This window comes from Crotalus tigris, unplaced genomic scaffold (genome assembly GCF_016545835.1).
Source record: "Crotalus tigris isolate CLP2741 ecotype Arizona unplaced genomic scaffold, ASM1654583v1 scf7180000024361.1375286210:1436186, whole genome shotgun sequence".
Classification (NCBI taxonomy): Eukaryota; Metazoa; Chordata; class Lepidosauria; order Squamata; family Viperidae; genus Crotalus; species Crotalus tigris.
Genome location: NW_024100529.1, coordinates 510,768 through 535,606, shown reverse-complemented (window position 1 = coordinate 535,606; position 24,839 = coordinate 510,768). Strand labels below are relative to the sequence as shown.

At 45.5% G+C, this 24,839-nt stretch overlaps 2 protein-coding genes across 3 annotated transcripts in view; one reads left to right on the top strand and one right to left on the bottom strand.

Annotated features, from left to right (window-relative positions):
- LOC120300864 (solute carrier family 12 member 9-like) overlaps window positions 1-13,698 on the bottom strand; it is a 114,505-nt gene extending 100,807 nt beyond the window's left edge. Inside the window, exon 1 of the mRNA XM_039327391.1 lies at window positions 13,430-13,698. Coding sequence (XP_039183325.1) covers window positions 13,430-13,616 — 187 coding nt within the window. The 5' untranslated portion in view covers window positions 13,617-13,698. The remainder of the gene's footprint in view (window positions 1-13,429) is intronic.
- Window positions 13,434-24,839, top strand: part of PRSS56 (serine protease 56) — a 70,915-nt gene continuing 59,509 nt past the window's right edge. Inside the window, exons 1-3 of one of the 2 annotated variants that reach the window (XM_039327393.1) lie at window positions 13,438-13,562; window positions 14,292-14,419; window positions 21,094-21,230. The gene's annotated coding sequence lies outside the window, so the exon portion shown is untranslated. Of the gene's footprint in view, window positions 13,563-14,291; window positions 14,420-21,093; window positions 21,231-24,839 lie in introns of both variants that reach the window. The other variant, XM_039327394.1, reaches the window with a different exon arrangement.

The following is a 24,839-nucleotide window of genomic DNA, read 5'->3' as shown; positions in this document are numbered from 1 at the left end:
GTTAACCCAACTATGCAGATTGCTTTTAAGCTGTTTACCTAGAACTGGCCTTCTTGAAAACAGCCACGTCTAAGTTTTGCACGCTCCTAGCGTTGACAGCGTGTTCCTGAGCATACCAAGAAGTCCGTTCCTAATTTATCACCTTCCACTTCTCTCTTGGCATCAGAAAGTTAAAAGCCTGTTATTTTATCAATGGCTGGAGAAAGAAATAAAGGATGAGGAATGAAATCTGTATTAGTGAATGATAAAACTCAGACAACACGTTTGTTGAATCAGTACTACTGAAAAAATTAATAAACACTTTATAAAAATAAAAGCATGGTGGTTTTTTTCCCCTCTCTTCCTTTTTCCTCTTCTGTTGAACCTCTCTCAAATTCTATACTTGAAAATTCTCTGAATCTATATTGGGGCAGGCTTTGTGGCTAAAAGAAATGCTGTCAATAAATTAATCAGACATGATTAGTCCATTCTGTTCAGCCCTAGGTCTGCTTACACGAGGGAAATTCCCATTACATTCTTTCCAACAAACAGAGTGATTGCATTCAGACCACGTATCCCGAGCCTATTTTACGGAATTAATGCATTTTCTGCCTTTCTGCAATCCTCGGATTGCATTCAGACCACGTATCCCGAGCCTATTTTACGGAATTAATGCATTTTCTGTCTTTCTGCAATCCTCGGATCTATAAATTGAGCAAAGAGGAACAATTTTCACAACATGTTATGCAAAGTCGACACTTACATGCCAGTCCAAAAAATACAATTTGGTGATTCTGTAAGTGCAACGAAAGTTTCAGTGTCTGAGTAAGATGTGTTAATTGGAAAAGGTGCTACCAGACTCCTATTTTTTTATTATTATTATTTTTTTACTAAAATAGACTAGTCCAGCTTTCCTCCTGTAAGGCTTCACAAGAATGACAGCATATTTCCAGCAAAGCAGCTGTATTCACAAGTCTGGGTCTAATTCAGTATATTGTCTGAACAGAATTTCCGAGTTTCCCAAATTACTTCTCTCGGGATTAGGAATTCTTTGAAAATACAACAACGAGGGTGCCAACATGACACCAAAACATTGCACCCAAAGTCACCCAGGCTGGTTCCCTGGGTGCAGCTGGACTTGACATCAGGATGTTTTTGGACTTCCCTCTCTAGCCTTGATCATGCCATCCGGCCCACTCAATTCCTGACAAATAGATGGAGAAGAAATGGAGGTAGTGACAGATGTTATTTTCCTGGGCTCCAAGATCACCGCAGATGGGGACTGCAGCCAAGAAATTAAAAGACGCTTGCTCCTGGGGAGGAAAGCTATGGCAAATCTAGACAGCATACTAAAAAGCAGAGACATCACCCTGCCAACAAAAGTGCGTATAGTCAAGGCCATGGTTTTCCCAGTTTGCAACGTATGGCTGTGAAAGTTGGACCGTAAGAAAGGTTGAGAAAGGCCAAAGAATGGAGGCCTTTGAACTCTGGTGCTGGAGAAGACTCCTGCGAGTCCCCTGGACTGCAAGGCAATCAAACCAGTCAGTCCTAGAGAAGATCAACCCCGACTGCTCTTTAGAAGGCCAGATCCTGAAGTTGAAACTCAAGTACTTTGGCCATCTAATGAGAAGGAAGGACTCCCTGGAGAAGAGCCTAATGCTGGACAGATTGAGGGCAAGAGAAGAAAGGAACAACAGAGAATGAGGTGGCTGGATGGAGTCACTGAAGCAGCGGGTGTGAGCTTAAATGGACTCCAGAAGATGGCAGAGGACAGGAAGGCCGGGAGGAACGTTGTCCATGGGGTCACGGTGGGTCAGACACGACTTCGCAACTACGGTAACAACAACAGCAACAACTCTAGCCTACAGCTCAGGGATCACTTGGTGGTCTCCTATCCACCAATTAACCTGGCCTCTTAATTTGCAATTTCCACCAGTTGCTGCTAAGTGTCATCAAGGCTCTTCCGTCCACACTACCAGAGACTGTCTGGATCTGGAGACAGGACACGCCCCAAACTTCGGGGAAGTAATCAGAAAAAAAAAAAACTCCACTTTTGCAGCAATGAGGAGAAAACCTTGGATTGGTTTCTTGGTAAACAAAACATGGTCGATTCTCAGAAAGTGAAGGGAAATTCCAGCGTGACTCACCCTGATTTGTTCTTGCTTTTTTTTTTTTTTGCAAAAAACAAACAAAAAAACAAAAAAGGATTGAAATATATATATAACTGTACATATAATTGTAGATTTAATTGTATTACATAGAAGGATGAGGCTTTTTATAGAGGTTAAGAATGATGTATTAAGTTTTTGTACCACAAGAAACAAACTGTTAGGAATACTTACTCTGGAATGTCACGCTTGTCCATTTTTGTTTTAATTGTATTATAAATAAAAAACTTTTTAATAAAAAAAAAGCCACAAAAGGTTACAACTCTTTTGAGGACCTAAAAGAGTACAAGGCGAGGAAGGAAGAAATCGGAGGGGTGGTGGCAAAATTTAGACCGTCGTTTTTCAATCTTGGCAACTTTAAGACGTGTGGGGACTTCAATTCCCAGAATGCCAGCAGGGCTGGCTGAGGAATTCTGGGAATTGAAGTCCACATGTCTTAAAGCTGTCAAAGTTGAGAAACAATGGTGTGTACAGCCTCTGGCCACACCTGGCCCATTCTCCAACTCAATTTTTCTTCGGCCTTCTTCTGCCCTTCACCACCACATCAGCTCCTTATTCCATAGTTATTAGACATATATTTTTAAGAGGTACAGATCTTAAAAGTCCTTTTTCAAACTCGTTGCCAAGATTTGTTTATTCTTCTATTTATTTGTGACCCGCTTTTTATTATATTTACAGGTAGCCCTCAACTTACCACCACAGCTGAGCCCAGAACATCCGTTGCTAAGCAAACAGTTATGAAGTGAGTTTTGCTCCATTTTACAGCCTTTCTTGTCAGTCACTAAGTGAATCACTGCTAAATTGTTAATTTAGTGAATGGTTAGTTGTTAAATAAGTCAATGGTTGTAAATGGAATCTGGCTTCCCCCATTGGCTTTGCTTCTCCGACAGTCGCTAAAGGGGATCACATGACCCCGGGACATGGAGACCGTCGTAAATATGAGTCAGTTGCCAAGTGGCTGAATTTTGATCACGTGACCCTGGGGATGCCGTAACAGTCGTAACGGTGAAAAATGGTCATAAGTCACTTTTTTCAATGCCATTGTTAACTTTGAACGGTCACTAAACAAACAGCCGTAAGTTGAGAACGACCTGTACTTTGATTGCACTTTCATTTTATCGCTAAGGATTTTAACGTTTTATGCTTTCAGCCGCCCAGAGTCGCTTCAAAATGGTATGGGGAAGGAGCAAATAAATTTAATAAATAATAAACAATAACTATACCTCCCCAAAAAGCCAACACAGTGCTAGGCTGCATTAACAGAGGGATAGAATCAAGATCACGTGAAGTGTTAATACCACTTTACAATGCCTTGGTAAGGCCACACTTGGAATCCTGCATCCAATTTTGGTCACCACGATGTAAAAATGATGCCGAGACTCTAGAAAGAGTACAGAGAAGAGCAACAAAGATGATTAGGGGACTGGAGGCTAAAGCATACAAGGAACAATTGCTGGAATCAGGTATGTCCAGTTTAATGAAGAGAAGGACCAGGGGTGACATGATAGCAGTGCTCCAATCTCTCAGGGACTGCCACAAAGATGAGGGAATCAAGCTATTGTCCCAAACGCCTGAAGGCAGGAGAAGAAGCAACGGATGGAAACTCATGAAGGAGAGAAGCAAACTAGAACTAAGGAGAAACTTCCTGACAGTGAGGACAATTAACCAGTGGAACAACTTGCCTCCAGAAGGGGTGAATGCTCCAACACTGGAAGTTTTTAAGAAGAGACTGGAAAGCCATTTGTCCAAAATGGTATAGTGTTTCCTGCCTGATCAGAGGGTTGGACTAGATGACCTTCAAGGTCCCTTCCAACTTTATTATTATTATCATCATCATCATTGTCATCATCATCATTCCGTTTGGAGCAGGGACCCCCAAGGATAGGAAGCCCCACAAGCCATTCACCATCGGCAAGCTAACTTTGAAGGTTTAAAAAGGGGCCGGGAAAATTCCATCAATCTTTCACTTCCGCCTTTGGGTTGGGACTTCACGAAGTGTGAAGCAAGAAAGTGAAAAGCCAAAATAGCAGAAGCACAGATTTGGGCTAAGTCATCTGGGAAACTCCCTAATGAGACATTTCGAGAATCGCTTCGTGGTGAAATGAAACGTGGGACAAAAAAAAATTAGATCTCTGGCCTGAGAAACGTTGAAGCGACATTCAGACAACCATCTGGCGCTGCAGCAGGAAGTCGGTTTGTTCAGGGCTTGCTGGAGATCAGCGTTTTTCAAACCAGGCCCCTTTAAGAGGCGTGGACTTCAACTCCCAGAATTCCCCAGCCAGCCATGCCTGTTTTATTTTTTTCTTTTACCTCCTCTAGTGGAGAGAGTGCAGAGAAAGGGATTACAAGAGAGTAAGCTATGCCGGCTGGGGAATTCTGGGAGTTGAAGTCCACATCTCTTAAAGGGACCAGGTTTGAAAACACAGATTTTTGGGGGGGTCCCCTCCTGTACTAGCCAGCTTAGTACAACTCTCTTAGCCAGGCCTACAGACAGACGGACTTCAGTGGTGTGCAAACAGCCATTTTTCCTGCCATCTAATTAACAGCTCTCATTTTGGGAGGAGAAAGGACACCCTCTATCTCACCCCTGTACTTTTTTTTTGCTAATTTTCTGCCCTCCAGAACTGGCCAACTCCATAATCCCTCATCCACAACACCCCAATCTGCCCTGCTCCAGAAGTGTCTGGCTTCCAATCCTCCTGACAGCCAGCTGATTTCCTCCGTTTAAAATGAAATTTCGCAAGAGGCCTGCCCAGATCTGCATTTTCAGCAAACTGAGCGTTACCGAGAATCTATGACAAATCTAAAGTTGAACTGAGGAGAGGAACTTGCCAGTACCGTCTCTCTTCTAGGAAGTCAAAAACGAATAGACTGACAGCTGTCACTCTCTTTGCTTCTTTTATGGACGCGCACACGGTGTTCACACAACACATTTCACCCAGGCACCGAATTAACCCATCTCCTAGGTCAGTGTTTCCCAAACTTGACAATTTTAAGGCATGTGGACTTCAACTCCCAGAATTCCACAGCCAGCGTTGCTGGCTGTGGAATTCTGGGAGTTGAAGTCCTCATGCCTTAAAATTGTCAAGTTTGGGAAACACTATCCTAGGTTTTCTCTAGACACCAAACCACGAACTAAACCGAAAGTCACCAGAACAGAAGCCAATCTAAGCCCCAATAAGCTTAACATGTCATCCTATTTTTCCCCACAACCCTGCGAGGTGGGTCTGGCTGACAGACAGCGATTGACCCAAAGATCCAGCTCGCTTTCGTGCCTAAGGCGGGCCTAGAACTCCCTGTCTCCTGGTGATTGGCCGAAAGTCACCCAACTGACTTTCATGCCTAAGATGGGACTAGAACTCACTGTCTCCTGGTGATTGGCCCAAAGTCATCCAACTCCCTTTCATGCTTAAGGCGGGACTAGAACTCACTGTTTCCTGGTGATTGGCCCAAAGTCATCCAACTGACTTTCATACCTAAGACGGGACTGGAACTCATAGTCTCCTGGTGATTGGCCCAAAGTCATCCAGCTGGCTTTCGTGCCTAAGGTGGGACTAGAACTCACTGTCTCCTGGTGATTGGCCCAAAGTCATCCAGCTGGCTTTCGTGCCTAAGGCGGGACTAGAACTCACTGTCTCCTGGTGATTGGCCCAAAGTCATCCAACTGACTTTCATGCCTAAGACGGGACTGGAACTCACAGTCTCCTGGTGATTGGCCCAAAGTCATCCAGCTGGCTTTCGTGCCTAAAATGGGACTAAAATTCACAGTCTCCTGGTGACTGGCCCAAAGTCACCCCTATGTGGGTTGTATAAACATAACAAGGGACCCTTGAAGGTTTGACTCAGCTCCTGTTTCTGTGGTGTGAATTCAGTTGTGGGCATGCTAGCAAGGAAGGTGTGTGTGCGGCAAACCAAACAAACCACTTCCTCCCTTGTGAAAATCAGAGTTTGTTCTTGAGATTCTGCCCTCTTTTGAGCGAAGCTCTGCATTTCCTGAAAGGGGGGGGGGACCCAGGCAAGTTGGGTGTCTAACCCCTAGGAAGAAAGAAGGCTTGAAAAGGGAGTTAGTCAACTTCCTGAAGCTATAAATTCTACAGCACCACAGAAATTGGAAAGAGACCCTGGAGATCTTCTAGTCCAGCGGTTCTCAACCTATGGGTCGCGACCCCATTTGGGGTTGATCGACCATTTCATGGGGGGTCGCCAAGCAAGGCTGTCCGCCATTTTTTTCCCTTTTTCCGGCGGGTGCCTTACCTCCCTTGGGCTGGCCCAGCCGGTGGTCGGCCTGCTCCGTCTCTGCCGCTTGCCAGCTACGCCTCAGCCGGCGCAGGGGGCGGCACCACGCATGCGCGGCGCTCCCAGGCAGGGAAAGTCCTCGACTTATGACCGGTTGTGTAATCCTTGACTTACAACTGGTTTAGTCCTCAACTTACGACCGGTTTAGTCCTCGACTTACGACCGGTTGGGGGTCGCGGCATTAAAAAGGTTGAGAACCACTGTTCTAGTCCAACACCCTGCTCAAGCAGGATTCTTCAAACCATCTTGGACAGATGTACGATCAAATCAAATAGAAAAAAAATGAAATCTGCAGATGCAGGTTAGGTGAAACCTGGCTCAATAGTAATAACTATAAGAGGGATCTTGAAGTCCTAGAACAGGAGTCTTCAAACTTGGCCCTTTTATGACTGGTGGACTTCAACTCCCAGAATTCCTCAGCCAGCGTGCCTGGCTGAGGAATTCTGGGAGTTGAAGTCCACCAGTCATAAAAGAGCCAAGGTTGCCTACCCCTGGTCTATGGGAAACACAATTCTGAGCCTGTTTGATAGAAAAAAAAACTGAGTTCAAGGAGGTTGTACCTTGATAAAAGTAAACTATGACTGCTTTACGACCTGTGGACTTCAACTCCCAGGATTCCTGAGCCAGCCCTGAAGGGCTGCCATGCTGGCTCAGGAGTTCTGGGAGTTGAAGTCCATAAGTCATAAAGGGGCCATGGTTCCCCACCCCTGGTCTATATGGTCAGCCAGATATAATCTGCCCCAATTCCCTGTACACAATGCACATTTATCAAGGCACCACCTCGTTGCACTCAGTTTTTTCCTGTCAAACAGGCTCAGAATTGCGTTTCAAATGAAACAGAAAGTGTAACGGAAAACAAAAGCCAGTTACATAACTCATACTATGATTAAATCATTTACATTAACATCAACTTTGTTCATAATTTATGGGCTTTTTTCCTCTGCTGGCAGCCACACCATGCCTATCCTAAAAAAACAAACAAACACTAAGTAGTCAGATTCAGGTTATACATTAACCCGGAATCACAAAACAAGACTCAGGAGGCGCAAACAAAGCCAACTCTATAGATAACCCCGTAAATATATTGATTTAAATAGATTTAATATATTGACTAATTTAATGTGTCGATTAAAGAATCAAACTCGACTTGAATGAGACTGCAGGGAGGAAAAAAGCACTCTGCTTAGATTTATAAATCAGATTTGAAATAAAGAAACCTGAAATTGTCTAATTTGTACGTGTTACAGTTGACCTGTGTTACAGGTAGTCCTCGACTTACGACAAGCCCCACATTTCTGTTTCTTAGCGAGATATTTGTTCAGTGGATTTGGACCATTTTATGACCTTTCTTTCCACTGCCACTGAATTGTTAAGTTAGGCCTAGGCCGCTTTATGACTCGTGGACTTCAACTCCCAGAATTCCTGAGCCAGCCGTGCTGAGGGAAAAGGGAGAGGTTTCCAAGCTGAGCCATGCTGGCTGAGGAATTCTGGGAGTTGAAGTCCACAAGTCATGAAGCGGCCATAGTTCCACCATGCTTGCTGAGGAATTCTGGCAGTTGAAGTCCACAAGTCATGAAGGGGCCATAGTTCCCCCATGCTGGCTGAGGAATTCTGGGAGTTGAAGTCCACAAGTCATGAAGGGGCCATAGTTCCCCCATGCTGGCTGAGGAATTCTGGGAGTTGAAGTCCACAAGTCATGAAGGGGCCATAGTTCCCCCATGCTGGCTCAGGAATTCTGGGCGTTGAAGTCCACGAGTCATAAAAGAGCCAAGGTTGCCTGTCCCTAAGTTAGCCACACGGTTGTTAAATGAATCTGGCTTCCCTATTGACTTTGCTTGTCAGAAGGACGCAAAAGGGGATCACGTGATCCTGGGACCCTGCAACCGTCATAAATATGAGTCAGTTGTCAACTGTCTTGAGTTTTGCTCCTGGGGACGCTGCAATGGTTGTTAAGCGTGAAAAACGGTCATAAGCCTTTTTTCAGGGGCCGTTGTAACTTCGATCGGTCGCTAAATGTACCGTTGTAAGTTGAGGACTACGTGTATTTATTTCAAGGAATCCATTTTATTTCTGAGAGGGGAAGAAAACAAGGAAAATAGTTCTCCCAAAAACTGTTCTCTGCTTTTAATATTTCCCTGGCCATGTTGTGCAAATCTAACTCTTTTTGCAAAAGTTAGAAACTTGATTTTTTTTCCCTTTCCCCAGTGAAAACTGAACGGCTAAGAATGCCAGATTCTGAACTTGGCATCGACTTGAATTAACTTCCAACAAATCCTTTGAAGAGGTCGTGTGAGGCTGACGCTGTATTTAGGAAAGGAGAATGTCGAGCCTCTGAAACCAGGAAAAGGAGGAGCAGAAGACAGTCCCCGAGTACGTCCACGCCAAAGGCTGGCCACTGTCACAAAAAGTGAAAGAACGCAGAGAATGCCACAGAGAAAGCAGAAATTCCTAAATCCCTATCCTATCATGTTGTTAACATACAGTATATTAATCAGCAAAGACTGAAAAGAAAAAAAATATGAAAATATTCACCGAGCAAATTATACCAGAGAGCTCAAGCAAGTGAGCCAAGCCGCAAGCCCACCTTCTAATCAACACCTCATACCAAAGAATGGAGTCTGGAGCTTTCTTCTCCCACTTGCCAGATTCCTACTGTCTCCTGGTGATTGGCCCAAAGTCAGCCAGCTGGCTTTCATGCCTAAGGCGGGACTAGAACTCCCTGTCTCCTAGTGATTGGCCCAAAGTCACGCAGCCAGCTTTCATGCCTAAGGTGGGACTAGAACTCCCAGTCTCCTAGTGATTGGCCCAAAGTCAGCCAGCTGGCTTTCATGAATAAGGCGGGACTAGAACTCCCTGTCTCCTGGTGATTGGCTCAAAGTCACCCAGCCAGCTTTCATGCCTAAAGTGGGATTAGAACTCCCAGTCTCCTGGTGATTGGCCCAAAGTCAGCCAGCTGACTTTCATGCCTAAGGCGGGACTAGAACTCCCTGTCTCCTAGTGATTGGCTCAAAGTCACCCAGCCGGCTTTCATGCCTAAGGTAGGACTAGAACTCCCTGTCTCCTAGTGATTGGCCCAAAGTCAGCCAGCCGGCTTTCATGCCTAAAGTGGGACTAGAACTCCCAATCTCCTAGTGATTGGCCCAAAGTCAGCCAGCCGGCTTTCATGCCTAAAGTGGGACTAGAACTCCCAATCTCCTAGTGATTGGCTCAAAGTCACCCAGCCGGCTTTCATGCCTAAGGTGGGACTAGAACTCCCAGTCTCCTGGTGATTGGCCCAAAGTCAGCCAGCTGGCTTTCATGCCTAAGGTGGGACTAGAACTCCCTGTCTCCTAGTGATTGGCTCAAAGTCACCCAGATGGCTTTCATGCCTAAGGCAGAACTAGAACTCACTGTCTTCTAGTGATTGGCCCAAAGTCACCTAGCCGGCTTTCATGAATAAGGTGGGACTAGAACTCTCTGTCTCCTAGTGACTAGCTCAAAGTTATTCATCCAGCTTTCATGCAACAAGTGGGACTAAAACTCCCGGTTTCCTGGTGACTGGCCCAAAGTCACCCAGCCGGCATTCATGCCCAAGGTGGGACTAGAACTCATGGTCTCTTGCTTTCTAGCTTACTGCCTTGACCATTAGACCAGTGGTTCTCAACCTGTGGGTCGGGACCCCATTTGGGGTCGAACGACCATTTCACGGGGGTCGCCAAACAACGCAGTCCGCCATTTTTTTCCCCTTTTCCTTAGCTGTGCTACTCCCTTTTATTCTATTGGCTTTTGAAAGCCAATAGAATAGACTCTCTTGAATAGAGTCTAATTCTATTGGCTTTCAAAAGCCAATGGGAATTGTCCAGGCTGTCTCTGCCCTGCTGAGCCCGCCAAAAGTCCCATTCTGCTGCACCAGTTGAGTAGTCCTCGACTTACGACCAGTTGAGTAGTCCTCGACTTATGACCGGTTGGGGGTCGCGGCATTAAAAAGGTTGAGAACCACTGCATTAGACTAAACCGGATCTCTAACCCAAAATTACAAGACTTAGGATCTCCAGGTATTCCCGAGGTACAATCACATTTGGGATCACAATTTCTTTTGCTAAGCAAGGAAGTTGTTAAATGAGCTGCACACAAGTTTTCAATCTTTTTTTTTTTTTGCCATGGTTGTCAAGTGGAACTCTGCGGTTGTTAAGTGAATCACTTTTTTCAGCGCTGTTGTGCCTTCAGCTCGTTGTTAAAGAAATGGTTATTAAGTCAAGGACTGCCTGTAGTGACAAAACTGGGCCCTTAGCTAGGCCAGAAAGACCTAAAGGCTGCATTCTCAGAACACGCCAATTTTGGGTTAATGCTGAACTGAATTGCGGGTGGATTTTTGGTGTGTGTGTGTGTGTGTGTGTGTGTGTTTAAAAACTTTAAAATATAGTCGGTTCAGTTACCCTAAATCAGGGATAGGCAACCTTGGCTCTTTTATGACTCATGGACTTCAACTCCCAGAATTCCTGAGCCAGCCTGGCTCAGCTTGGAAACCTCTCCCTTTCCCCTCAACATGGCTGGCTCAGGAATTCTGGGAATTGAAGTCCACGAGTCATAAAAGAACCAAGGTTGCCTACCTCTGGCCTAGGCCTAGGCTGCTTTATGACTCGTGGACTTCAACTCCCAGAATTCCTGAGCCAGCATGGCTCAGCTTGGCAACCTCTCCCTTCCCCTCAGCATGGCTGGCTCAGGAATTCTGGGAATTGAAGTCCACAAGCCATAAAAGAGCCAAGATTGCCTACCCCTGGCCTAACTCATTTACGTACTTTGTTAAGGATTGAGGCACTGTTGAATATGGGTTAATTCAGCAGCCAGGTTAAGCATGTTGTGTGAACGAAACCACAGGCTAGTTCAGAGAATAAGAGTATCGGGGCATTTGGGGCAAGGGCAGGCTGATTTAAAAGGTACATAAATTGGAAAGGATCTTGGAGATCATTTAGTCCTACCCTTGGCTGGCTTAAGAGTTATAATGTAGCTAGTCAGCCAGGCCATTTCAAGAATGAAGTGATTATGTGACTAACCCTGATTAATTATAAGTCAGTGTGAGACACGGCGCCCTGAAGGTAAGAGATTACTCAATTCTCAATACGCCACTGCCTGACTTATATCCTTTTAAGACAGGAAATGGGAAAATGGTACCATCCACTGCCTTCCCGAACAAACATCCGCGCCTGTGGAAATCTAGCTTCTCGGGAATCAGGGTTTTCTTTTAACTTTCTCCCTGACTGGCCTGCTTGCCAGAGGCAGGAAATATGTTTGGAAAGCAAAGCATTGCTGAGGGCAAGACGGTTGAGATATAAATTTAATAAATAACTAATTTATTATTCATTATTCCCTTGACACCACCCCCCCCCCTCAGCTGAAATCTGAGGATTGGCTGACCAGCTTGGCCACCTTTCCAAAGGCCTAGCATTTTATTTATTAGCCATGATTTGGGTGTCGCCTTAATCCTAGACTCCAGGCCTTTAGGATAACATTTTTCTAACCCTGGCAGCTTGAAGAACTGTGGACTTCAACTCCCAGAATTCCTCAGCCAGCATCTGTACCTCTATCCCTTTACTGACATACCTTCATATTGTTTAAATCAGTGTTTCTCAACCTTGACAATTTTAAGGCATGTGGACTTCAACTCCCAGAATTCCAGCCAGCATTGCTTCGCCCGACACACAGCCATTGCTGGCTGTGGAATTCTGGGAGTTGAAGTCCACATGCCTTAAAATTGTCAAGGTTGAGAAACACTGTTTTAAATTAAACAACCCTGTCCAACAAACCAGGATGATATGGCTTACCTATATGGCCAATGTCAGAAATTTCGTTCTTGGTTTAGCCAAGAATCACCCAGTAAAGGCCAAAGAGTTGCTATCAGAATCACCAACCCTTATTATCAGGTCCCAGAATTTCCCCTTTCTTTGAAAAGCTACGGTTCCCTTCCATGATAACCAGGCTGAACTCACAAAACACGCTTAACTTTCCTTCCGGGATAACCAGGCTGCATTCACATGACACTTTAACTTTCCTTCCAGAATAAGCAGGCTGAATTCACGCGGAATGGTTAACTTTCCTTCCAGGATACACCAGGCTGCCCCTTTCTTTGCAAAGCTACGGTTTCTTTCCAGGAGAACCAGACTGAATTCACACAACACGCTTAATTCCCCCCCCCCCAAGGATAACTGGGCTGAATTCGCACGACACTTTAACTTTCCTTCCAGGATAACCAGGATAACCAGGCTGAATTCAAACGAAACCTTTAACTTTCCTTCTGGGATAACCAAACTGCATTCACAGAACACCTTAATTTTTCTTCCAGGATAACCAGGCTGCCCCTTTCTTTACAAAGCTACGGTTCCCTTCCAGGAGAACCAGGCTGAATTCACAAAACACGCTTAATTTTTTTTTTTTTTCTCAAGGATAACCAGGGTGCATTCGCACAAAACGCTTAACTTTCCTTCAGGAATAACCAGGCTGCATTCACACGAAACGTTTCCTTCAGGAATTAACCAGGCTGAATTCATCCGAAAACGCTTAACTTTCCTTCGGGGATAACCAGGTTGAATTCCACACGACACTTTCACTTTCCTTCCGGGATAACCAAACTGCATTCACACGACACCTTCATTTTTCTTTCAGGATACACTAGGCTGCCCCTTTCTTTGCAAAGCTACGGTTTCTTTCCAGGAGAACCTGACTGAATTCACACAACGCGCTTAATATATATATATTCCCCCCCCCCCAAGGCTAACCAGGCTGCATTCACACGACACGCTTAACTTTCCTTCCGGGCTAACCAGGCTGCATTCCCACGACACGTCCGACCCGCTTCTCCCCCCCCCCGTCCCGCCAGCCCCAGCATCCCCTAAAAAAACCAAGGCTAAATAAACCAGGGCGTGCAACCAAGCCGGGGTTGCTCCCGATGGGCGAGACGGGCCGAGTCCCCCCGGTGAACTTTCGCTTTTCTCCCGGGCTCGTTCGCTCACCCAGGCGGAGGAAAAGCACCACGCTGAACATGGAGAGCAAAGTGGGCACCACGACGCCCAGGAAGGTGGAGAGCTTGCGGGAAGAGGTCGGAAGCGCCTGGTCGGCTTCCAGCGAGGAGCTGCTGCACAGCCGGTAAGCGAGCAGCGGGCTCCGCTCCGAGAGGGCGCCGTTCCGACGACCGGGCATGACCGCCGCTGCTGCCGCTGCTGCTTCGCGCACAAAGACCGGCCGAAGGCTCCGGGGCGCAAGCGGCCGGCCCGCCGCCCCGCCCCGATCTCCGCCTCCTGTCCCGGCTCAACCCGGGCTGGGACTCCAGGCTGCCCGGCGCTGATCCTAGGAAGTCCTCTCGCCCCTTTTCAGCTGATTCGGGAGGCTGGGCGCGTTCCCACGACACGGGGGTGGGTGGGTCGGGTGGAAGCCTTCCTGCCTTCGTGTGTCGGGCGAAGCAAGGCCCAAGGGAGCGTCGTCTGCAGGCAACGATGGTTTTCTACCGTACCTACACGTAGTCCCCGACTTGCAACTAACTTTGTTAGAATAACAGCGTTGGAAGGGACTTTGTAGGTCATCTAGTCCACCCTCGCCCCAGGACAAGACCCAGAATTCCTCAGCCAGGTCTCCAACCTTGGCAACTTTAGGGTTGGGGGCTTCAACTTAGCACGGCTGACTAAGGGAATTGAAGTCCACAAGCAGAAGACCCTACACCAGGGGTTCTCAGCCTTGGCAACTTTAAGACTTGTGGACTAGCTGGCTGAGGAATTCTGGGAGTTGAAGTCCACAAGTCTTAAAGTTGCCAAGGTTGGGGACCCCCTCCCCCCCCCGCCCTATACCATTTCTGACTGCATTTTTTTTTGTTTTGTTTAGTGACTGCTTGAAATTACAACAACACTTAGGACCGTTTTTCCTGTCTGCATTTTCTGCCCGAGGTGCTTCTCGACGTACAGCCACAATGGAGCCGCAAAATTCCAGCTGTTAAGCAAGACTGTTGTTAAGTGAGTTTTGCCCCAGTGGTTAAGGGAATCACGGGTCTTAAGTGAATCTGGCTGATTCCTGGTTGATTTTCAGAAGGTTGCAAAAGGGGATCACATGACCCCGGGACACGGCAACCGTCATAAATACATGCCTGTTGCCAAGCAACGGATTTTGATGGCGTGCCGCCAGTATGACAAACTGCCACAAGCCACCTTTTTCAGTTCTGTTGGAACTGTGAGCCGTCACTAAATGAAGGGTTGTAAGTTGAGGACTACCTGTATAGTGTTTCTCAACCTGGGTTGGGCTTCAACTCCCAGAGTTCCCCAGTTGGGAATTGAAGCCCAATCCATCTTGTAGTTATCCAGGTTGAGAAAGTTCGGATTTGGGGTTGGGCTAGATGACCTCTGAGGTCATTTTCCAAAGTATGATTGTTTAATTAGGTTCCTGGTTAATCTTATCAAAAACATTTTCTAGCTCAGCTCAGTGTATCGGACCGTTCACGGAGCGAGTTGGAATGGCTGCAGAAAAATAAACAACAACTGAGGTTAGCATGTTGAGTGAATGGAGAGGGCAGGGCATTAACTGAATTGGAAATGGCCTTTTTCACTTTTTTTCTTAACTCACCTTTTCTCAGTCAGCTCTCCTCTCTCCATCCCGGCTGGGAACGATGGCAACTGTAGTCCAGCGGGTCAGGAAAGGATGGATCGGTTTTACACTGCCTTTTCTGGTCTGTCTCAAGATTAAACAAGCTTTTTCAGCCAGACCAACTGCTGGCTACCCCCACCGAGATAAGGAACATAAAATGTTTAAAAGCAATTAAGAAGGCAAGTCGAGATCCAGCGGCAATAAACACTCCCCATCCAGCCTGCAAATTCTCCCAGGGACTTCAGGCCTCCTTCAGTGGTAGAAAAAGCTATAAAATTAATAATTGGTCTTCTAACTAATACTAATGTTGCCTTTATTATTTGAGTGGCTCGGCCTGAATTTGATCGACTCAGCGAAGGATTTTCTCCAAAGCGGGGGCTGAAGCAGCAGAGAAATGCACCTCCCCAACCTCTGGTTACCAGGCAGGGGAAGATAGGAGGTGTAGTCCGTTTGAAAAGAACCAGTACAGGCAGTCCTCGACTTAGGACCACAACTGAGCCCCAAATTTCCGTTGCTAAGTGAAACGTGTTAAGTGATTTTTGCCCCATTTTTACAACCTTCCTGACCACCGTCGTTAATTGAATCACGGTGGTTGTGAAGTTAGTCCCACGGTTCTTAAGTGAATCCGGCTTTCCCAATGACTTTGCTTGTCAGAAGGTCACAAAAAAGGGATCACACGACCCCAGGACACTGCAACCGTCATAAATATGAGTCACTTGCTAAGTGCTGAATTTTGATCACGGTCGTAAGTGTGAAAACCGGTCATAGGTCACTTTCTTCAGGTCATTGTAACTTTGAATGGACCTGTGGGCTTCAGCTCCCAGAATTCTTCAGCCAGGCCTCCATCTTGACAACCTTAGGACTTGTGGACTTCAACTCCCAGAATTCTTCAGCCAGGCCTCCATCTTGACAACCTTAGGACTTGTGGACTTCAACTCCCAGAATTCCTCAGCCAGGCCTCCATCTTGACAACCTTAGGACTTGTGGACTTCAACTCCCAGAATTCCTCAGCCAGATCTCCAACCTTGACAATTTTAGGACTTCTGGACCTAAGGAATTCTGGGAATTGAAGTCCACAAATGGTAAAGTTGCCACAGTTGGAGTCTCCTGGTTCAAATGAAATAAATCCCCCACCTGTGAAGAAGCATTGCAGGATGTGGAGATCACCCAATAGCCTGCCGATCAATTCTCACCTCATGTCATTCTGCTTTGTCTCCATTTTGCCGCCTTGCTACAGGCCTACGACTCTTTCCCCATAGTTATGCGGAAATTTCAGAGGCCTTACCAGCAGTTGTTTTGAACACCACGAATTCATGCTCAATTTCGTCAAGGACAAGATCTGGAGTCACAAGGAGAGATGGAAAGGAGGCAACGAACCACAGGGATCTGATTGACTTCTATCTGGATTTCATAGCCAAGGCAATGCTAGCTGGGGAATTCTGGGAGTTGAAGTCCACACTGCTGAAAGTTGCCTGGGTTGGAAAACACTGTCCTGTTATTGGCCACTTCTGGTCAGCAAATGCTACTCAGCCACATCTAAATTGCTGGACTTTGAGACAGGAAAAAAAAATGGTGTCATTTCGTAGAACAGCTATTTGTCTGAACTGGTATAGGGTTTCCTGCCTGAGCAGGGGGTTGGACTAGATGACCTCCAAGATCCCTTCCAACTTTATGATGATGATGATGATGATGTTTCTCAATCTTGATGACTTTAAGAGGTGTGGACTTCAACTCCCAGAATCCCGCAGGCAGAATTCTGGGAGTTGAAGTCCAAATGTCTTAAAGTTGTCAAGGTTGAGATATGTTGTTGTAGGTCAGGGGTCAGGAATTCTGGGAGTTGAAGTCCCCAAGTCATAAAAGGGCCAAGTTTGAAGACCCCTGTTATAGGTGCTTACCAACCTTAGGGCGCTTAGCGACTGTTCAAAGTTATGATGGTCCACCCGAAAACTACAACCAGATTCCAATGGCCGCCTTCCCCAGTGGCCATATGACCTCATTTCAGCCACTCAGCAACCAGCCCGCATGTATGCCGATTTGCTGTACTCACGTGACCTCAGGTTACATTTTTGCTGAAAACTAGACTTTAGTTCTAATTTTCAGCAAAAACTCCACGTAGCAAACAGTTAATGATCTTGGCCTTTACTTAATGGCGGTAGCATTCACTTAATGACAGCTACAAAGAAAAGTCATAAAATTGGGCCTGGTCACGTGACGGCCCATTTTGCGACTGTTATGACTTTCAGCCATAATAGGCAGGTTCCATAATGGCGGTAAGTTGAGAGCTACCTGCATTGTTTAATTTGCCTTTGTTTCTTTATCGATCACCCCATTTCGCCCCAGTCCAGAGGCAACTTTTATTATAAAGTAGGATAAGCAGAGAAGCAAAAACAGATTCTCAATTAATAAAGGGGAAGTACCTCAGCCCCCCCCCTCACCCATGGGGGATTTTCACCAGGGTTTTAATCCAATGGATGGTCTCTCCTATCCTCTCCCAAGCTCTCCAAACATGGCGACTTTGAGACTTGTGGACTTCAACTCCCAGAATTCCCCAGCCAGCCTGGGAGTTGTAGTCCATGAGTCTTCGAGTCGCCAAGTTTGGACAGCCCTGCCTTAATCCATTCAAAAAATTGTTCAGCCGCAAATAATCCAGGTCCTCCTCGACTTACGACTCCAACTGAGGCCAAACATTTCTGTTCTCAAGTGAGACATTTGTTAAGTGAATTTTTGTCCCATTTTACGACCTTCCTCGCCACAGCGGCCAAGTCGATCGCTGCAGTTTGTAAGTCACTAACACGGTTGTTAAGTGATTCTGGCTTCCCCCTATTGCAGGGGCAGGCAACCTTGGCTCTTTTATGACTCATGGACTTCAACTCCCAGAATTCCTGAGCCAGCATGGGGGAACTATGGCCCCTTCATGACTCATGGACTTCAACTCCCAGAATTCCTGAGCCAGCATGGGGGAACTATGGCCCCTTCATGACTCATGGACTTCAACTCCCAGAATTCCTGAGCCAGCCTGGCTCAGCTTGGAAACCTCTCCCTTTCTCCTCAGCATGGCTGGCTCAGGAATTCTGGGAGTTGAAGTCCACAAGTCATAAAAGAGCTGAGGTTGCCTACCCCTGCCCTATTGGCTTTGCTTGTCAATGGGTCGCAAAAGGGGTATCACGTGACCTTGGCTCACAGCCACGGTCATAAGTATGAGTCAGTGCCCAAGCGGCTGAATTTGGATCACATGTCCCCTGGGGACGACTACTATAAAGTCGTTAAGTGTGAAAAGCGTTTGTAAGTTACTTTTTCCAGTGAACAGTCACTAAATGAGCTGTTGTAAGCCTGTAGAAGCAGGAGCCAAGCCAGGCCTCTTGGCCTCTCCGTGCCGTCTGCCTGTCGGCTCCTCTTGTGGAGGTGCCAAGTTTGTGACTTTTCAACTTCCCCAGCAACACTCAGGATACAACACAAGACTGAAGTCACGGCAACGTGTCTTGCAGGCACCCAGGAATGAGTCACAGGGCAGAGCCGGCAAGCCACAGCCTCTCACGAGGCCTAACAACAACTATTAGATTTCCAAGCCACGTTACAGATAGTCCTCAACTTACAGCTACAACTGGGCCCGAAATTTATGTTGCTAGGCAAGACCGTCGCTAAGTGAGTTTCGCCCCATTTTACGACCGTTCTTGCCACCGTTGTGAAGTGAGCACGGCTATGAAGTGAATCCCACTTCTCCCCCATTGACTTTGCTTGTCAGAAGGCTGCAAAATGGGATCCCCTTCCCCCTGGGGACTCCGCGACCATCGTAAATATGAGTCCGTTGCCGAGGCTCCGAATTTTGATCATGTGACCGCAGGGGAGGTTGCAACGGTCGTAAATGGGGAAAAAACAGTCATAGGTCACTTTTTCCCGTGCTGTTGTAACTTCAAACAGTCAGTAAACGAATGGGGGTAAGTAGAGATGGGAAGGCCTCGGGAAAACCCTCAGAAAAATTGGGAAAAAACGTGTGTGTGTGTGTGTGTGTGTGTGTGTTCTGTTTTTTCTCTCCTTTTTTTCCCCAAAGCTGTTTGAAAAAAGACAGAAAAAAACCTGTTGGGTTTTTTTTTTCAATTTTTTTCAGTTTTTTTCCCCCCACAAGGAGTACCTGTGCATATTCCACAGGTTAAAATTCACTTTATATATAACTGATTGAAAGGTCCCCCGAACAATACGGGCAGCCATGAATAGTCAGGAAAGGAAGCCTGGACTGTTGGAAAGCAAATCTAATTACGTCATTAAAGGGTTAACCCAGGATTTCCCAACCTTGAAGCTGTGTGGACTTCAACTCCCAGAATACCTCAGCCAGCTTTGCTGAAATCCACGAAAAAGATTAACCTATAGAACGAGGAGGTTTTTTTTTTTTTGAAACTTGGCAACTTTAAGATTTGTGGACTTCAACTCCCAGAATTCCTGAGCCAGCATGGCTCAGCTTGGAAACCTCTCCCTTTCTCCTCAGCATGGCTGGCTCAGGAATTCTGGGAGTTGAAGTCCACAAGTCTTAAAGTTGCCAAGTTTCAAGATCCCTGCTATAATAGAACAATAGACTGCAATTTTTATCTGCCAACTCAACTGCATCATCCTCTCCCATATCACACTTCTCTCTGTCTCTCTCTCTCTCACACACACACACACATACACGCACAAAAACACGGGAGGAAATTACACTTTGACTTAAGCTCTACTTTTCAAGGCCGCTAAGCATTTCCTTTGAGGCCTGGTCAAAATCCACCGGCCTTACTCACATTAACCGATGGAGCAACTTGGCTTCTAATTAGCAGAAAGCACCACCCGGATATTAACTCCGAGCTGGTCCTTTAACTCCTCGGGAACCAAATAACCGGTAGTCCTATTAAATTAAAGTATTAAATTTCAAAGCCACGTTACAGCTAGTCCTGGCCTTACGGCCGCCACTGGACCCAAAATTTCTGTTGCTAGGCAAGACAGTTGCTAAGTGACTTTCACTCCATTTTACGACCTTTCTTGCCACGGTCGTTAAGGGAATCACTGCAGTTCTTAAGTCAGTAACACTGTTGTTAAGGAAAAATGGCTTCCCGGTGCGTGTCAGAAGGTCGCAAATGGGGATCCCCTGTGACTCCATCGGGACACGGCAACCGTCATGAATACATGCCGGTTGCTGAGAATCTGAAGTTTGATCGCGTGACCATGGCGGAGGAGGAAGACTGCAAAGGTCATCACTGTGAAAAACGGACATGAGTCAAATTTTTCAGTGCCATGGTCACTTTGAAGGGTCACTAAAATGGACTGTTGTAAGATGGGGACTAACTGTATTTGGTTCGACTTGCAACCTATACCATCTCAGACAAATGGCTGTCCAATCTCTTCTTAAAAACCTCCAGTGATGGAGCATCCATGATTTCTGGTGGCAAGCTGTTCCACTGGTTAATTGTCCTCACTGTCAGGAAGTTTCTCCTTAATTCCAGGTTGCTTCTCTCCTTGATCAGTTTCCATCCATTATTTCTCGTCCTTCCCTCTGGAACTTTGGAGAATAACATGACCCCCTCCTCTTTATGGCAGCCCCCCAGATACTGGAACGCTGCTATCATGTCTCCCCTATTTCCTCTTTTCTTTAGACTAGTCCCACAGCCGTTCTTCGTATGTTTTAGTCTCCAGGTGACTTATGTTCATTTTTCACACTTACGGCCGTTGCAGCATCCCCAGGGTCACGTGATCAGAATTCAGGCACTTGGCCACTGACTCACATTTACGACAATTGCCGTGTCCCCCAGGGTCACATGATCCCCATTTGGGATCTTCTGACAAGCAAGGTCAATGGGGAAGCCAGACTGACTTAACAATCGGGTTACTGACATAACAACTGCGGCCAGGAAGGGTGTAAAATGTGGCAAAACTCCCTTAACAAGTGCCTCGCTTAGCAACAGCTCCGTTGTGGTCCTAAGTCGAGGACTACCTGTTTGGGATTTTTAGAATGGTTTTTGCACGCCATCTTGCAGAATTTGGACCTCCCCTTTTCCAGTGCAAATAATATTTTGCTTTTGTATTAAAGGGGAACAAGACTCGTATCCAGTCTCTGCATTTAGGGATATGTCTGGCCTGGATTCGCGGACCTGCTTGTGTCATCACACTGATCTTTTGCAGCAAAGCCAACAACAAACTGTGTGACATTTTAAAACTTTGACTCCTGTAAGTATAATCTGGCTCCAGCTTAAGGTAACCTCTCCTTCCAGACTAGAGTGTGGAAATGATGGTCCTGTGACGGAATAAATACTTCTGTAATCAGGTAGAAATAAGTTTGTTTTTACTTGGCGGTAAAGACCTGTCTGTTCTACGGCAATAAAAATAAATCTTAGGCCTCCATAAAATATAGCGTTAGCAAAAGTGATTATCTTTATGCAGGTATTTGAATGAGATGATCTTCCCCAGTTCAAAAAAAGTTCCCATTTGGTACAGAGATAGACAGGTAGTATATCTTACAACAGGGGTCTTCAAACTTGGCCCTTTTATGACTTGTGGACTTCAACTCCCAGAATTTTTCAGCCAGCCCCAACAGGGGTCTTCAAACTTGGCCCTTGGCCCTTTATGACTTGTGGACTTCAACTCCCAGAACTCCTCAGCCAGCCTCCATTTTGTTTGTTAGATTTAAGACAGGGGTCTTCAAACTTGGCCCTTTGATGACTTGTGGACTTCAACTCCCAGAACTCCTCAGCCAGCCTCCATTTTGTTTGTCAGATTTAAGACAGGGGTCTTCAAACTTGGCTCTTTGATGACTTGTGGACTTCAACTCCCAGAATTCCTCAGCCAGCCTCCATTTTGTTTGTTAGATTTAAGACGGGGGTCTTCAAACTGGGCCCTTTCATGACTTGGGGACTTCAACTCCCAGAATTGCATGCCTGGCTGAGGAATGCGTGCCTGGCTGAGGAATTCTGGGAGTTGAAGTCCACAAGTCATAAAAGGGCCAAGTTTGAAGACCCCTGCTCTTAAGCCGTACACCAGCACAATATTCAGCTGTGGAATAGACCAAAGCCAAGGCTGTTATTTGTCATGATTAATCATATTAGCCATCAAAATGGAATACGAGCTTCAAACAGGGGGAAGATAGCTTGAGAGTCGTGACTAAATAATTTATGCTTTCACTCCAAGTATTTTACAGAAGGGATTATGTTTATTTAATATGTGTTTACTCCCCAACAATTCACTAGCATGCATTTGCTTCTTTAATGAAGAAAGAAAGTGGCCAATTATTTTGGGTTTATGGAGCATATTGAGTTATAAATTAACCACACTAGCTGGGTTTCTATGTTATGGGTAAGCTACCAAAAAAAAAAAAAAAACCTAGCAAAGGACTGTATGCTAACTAAACTTATGCTGTTTTGTGAATGCAACAGATTTGGTTAATAAAGGAGAATATTTGTAGGTCAGGGTTGAAATGCGGGGTCCGTGGCACTCTCTGAGGTTTTCTTGCAGACGTTTCATTACCCAACTAGGTAACATCATCAGTGCAAACTCCTTTCTCTTGCAGCACTGATGATGTTACCTAGTTTGGGTAATGAAACGTCTGTAGGAAAATCACCCAGCTCAGAGAGCACCAAGAAACCCCACAATCTTTTTCCTCCTCCTCCTCCTCCTCCTCCTCCTCCTCCTCTTCCTCCTCCTCCTCCTCCTCTCTGCAAATCCCACTCTCTTCTAGCACTGATGATGTTACCTAGTTGGGTAATGAAACATCCACAAGAAAAACACTCAGCTCAGACAGCCCCAGGGACTTCTCAGATTTGGTTAAAGCAAGTTGTGTGAAAAGGGCTGATAAGGGAGAGGTTGTGTAGGTGAGAGAGGACGGATATGCGAACCGGATACAGAGAACTTCCAGCTTAGCCTCTCTGAGCTGTGGAATGAATTAATGCACGGAAATAAATGGAAGCAGAAAATAAATTCAAAGCGGGAGCCTTTGCTCTTTTCTTTTCTTTTCTTTCTTTCTTTCTTTCTTTCTTTCTTTCTTTCTTTCTTTCTTTCTTTCTTTTTTTTGAAAATACAAAAACGTTTACGTCAGAGCAGGATGTCTGGAAACTTGCACCCGTTGCCTTTGAACTGCCTGACTCGCAGAAAAGGAGGGTTGAAATAAAAGAAACGACGGATTTTGTTCTTTCTTGTCGGTGAGCACGTGCTAAAATTCAGACGGAAAAATTGTTTTTTTTCCTCCTCAAGTTGATGATTGCCCAACGGAATGCAGAACGGGCTGGGAAGCCGAAGGTCATCCCGGCCTTTGGACCAGCCTGGTTTGTAGGCAAAAACAGAATTTATTTTAAAAAAGAGGGACCAAACCAGATCCAGGGGCCCATGATTGGCAGAGGGAGCAGCTGTGATGGAGGACTCCACTGGCAGAGATGGAGTTTTCTTTTTTCTTTTTTTTTAATAATATTTTATTTTCCAATTTACATTTCAGCATTTAAAAAGCAACGTGGTGACTGGGTTAATCAACAGTTCGATAACAAAATCTTTAGTACAAATCTCAAGCTACGACATCAAATGTGTCTTCTCTTTTTCCCCTTCCCATTTACTGTCTCGTATTCAAGCTAGTACAGGTCTGATTATATCAACTCAGTAAAAACATCATTATGACATTTATCAATACATTTTTAGCTTCTACCTATCTTAATGACATTCAGTCTTCATAAACAATCCATTTCCTGCTATTCATTTTTACCCAGTTTTTAGTTTCTCATCAATATTCCAATTTAACCTTTGATATTTATAATGTTCAGCCTTTGGGTAACCCTTGTCTCAATTCACATTTTATCTATTTGAATGCAATCTTGTTCTACTTCCTAAAAGTTATCTATTTCCCACCATATTAAATCATCTACTTAATAATACTATATCCCCTTTAACATTTCTGTGGCTAAGTGAGGCTGTTCTTCTGAAAACTGTGCCCCATTTTATGACCTTTGGCTCGCCACGGTTGTTAAGTGAATCACTGCACTTGTTAAGTTAGCACAGGTAGTCCTGGACTTACGACCACAATTGAGCCCAACATTTCTGTTGCCAATTGAGGCAGTCGTTAAGTAAGTTGGGCCCCCAATTTAGGACTTTTCTTACCACCGTTGTTAAGCGAATCACTGGAGTTGTTAAGCTAGTAACACAGTTGTGAGGTAAATCTGGCTTCCTCCGTTGACTTTGCTTGTCAGAAGGTCGCAAAAGGGGATCACGTGACCCTGGGAGACACAGCGACCATCATAAATACAAGACAGTTGCCAAATTCTGATCACACAATGATGGGGAATGCTGCAACGGTCGTGTGAAAAAAGGTCATAAGTCACTTTTTCCAGTGCCGTTGTAACTCCGAACAGTCACTAAGCGAACTGGTAGTCGAGGACTCCCTGTGTTGGAAGTCACCGTGGGAACTCAAGAACTTTTCAGATTACCCTGATCCGATTTTTAAAATAAGGTCACTTAATAGAATGTGGGAATGCAGGGGATGTAATATATCTTCATTGTGCAGCAAAGCATTAACAGGTGATAGGATTATGAGTGAGCCTAGATGACACGATAATTGATTGATTGATTTCATTTTGGAGTGCTTGTCTGTGGTTCTTCCTCAAAGGTATTAAGGAAGTTGACACGCAGTTCATTCCTGAATACTCGTGGGTGTATTTATTAGTGCTTAGTAATTAAATGATAGAGGAAATGTGTTTGTATTGGTAGATGACACATGACGGAAGAGGACAGCTAATACTCTAAAACAGTGTTTCTTAACCTGGGCTCCTTTAAGAGGTGTGGACTTCAACTCCCAGAATTTTT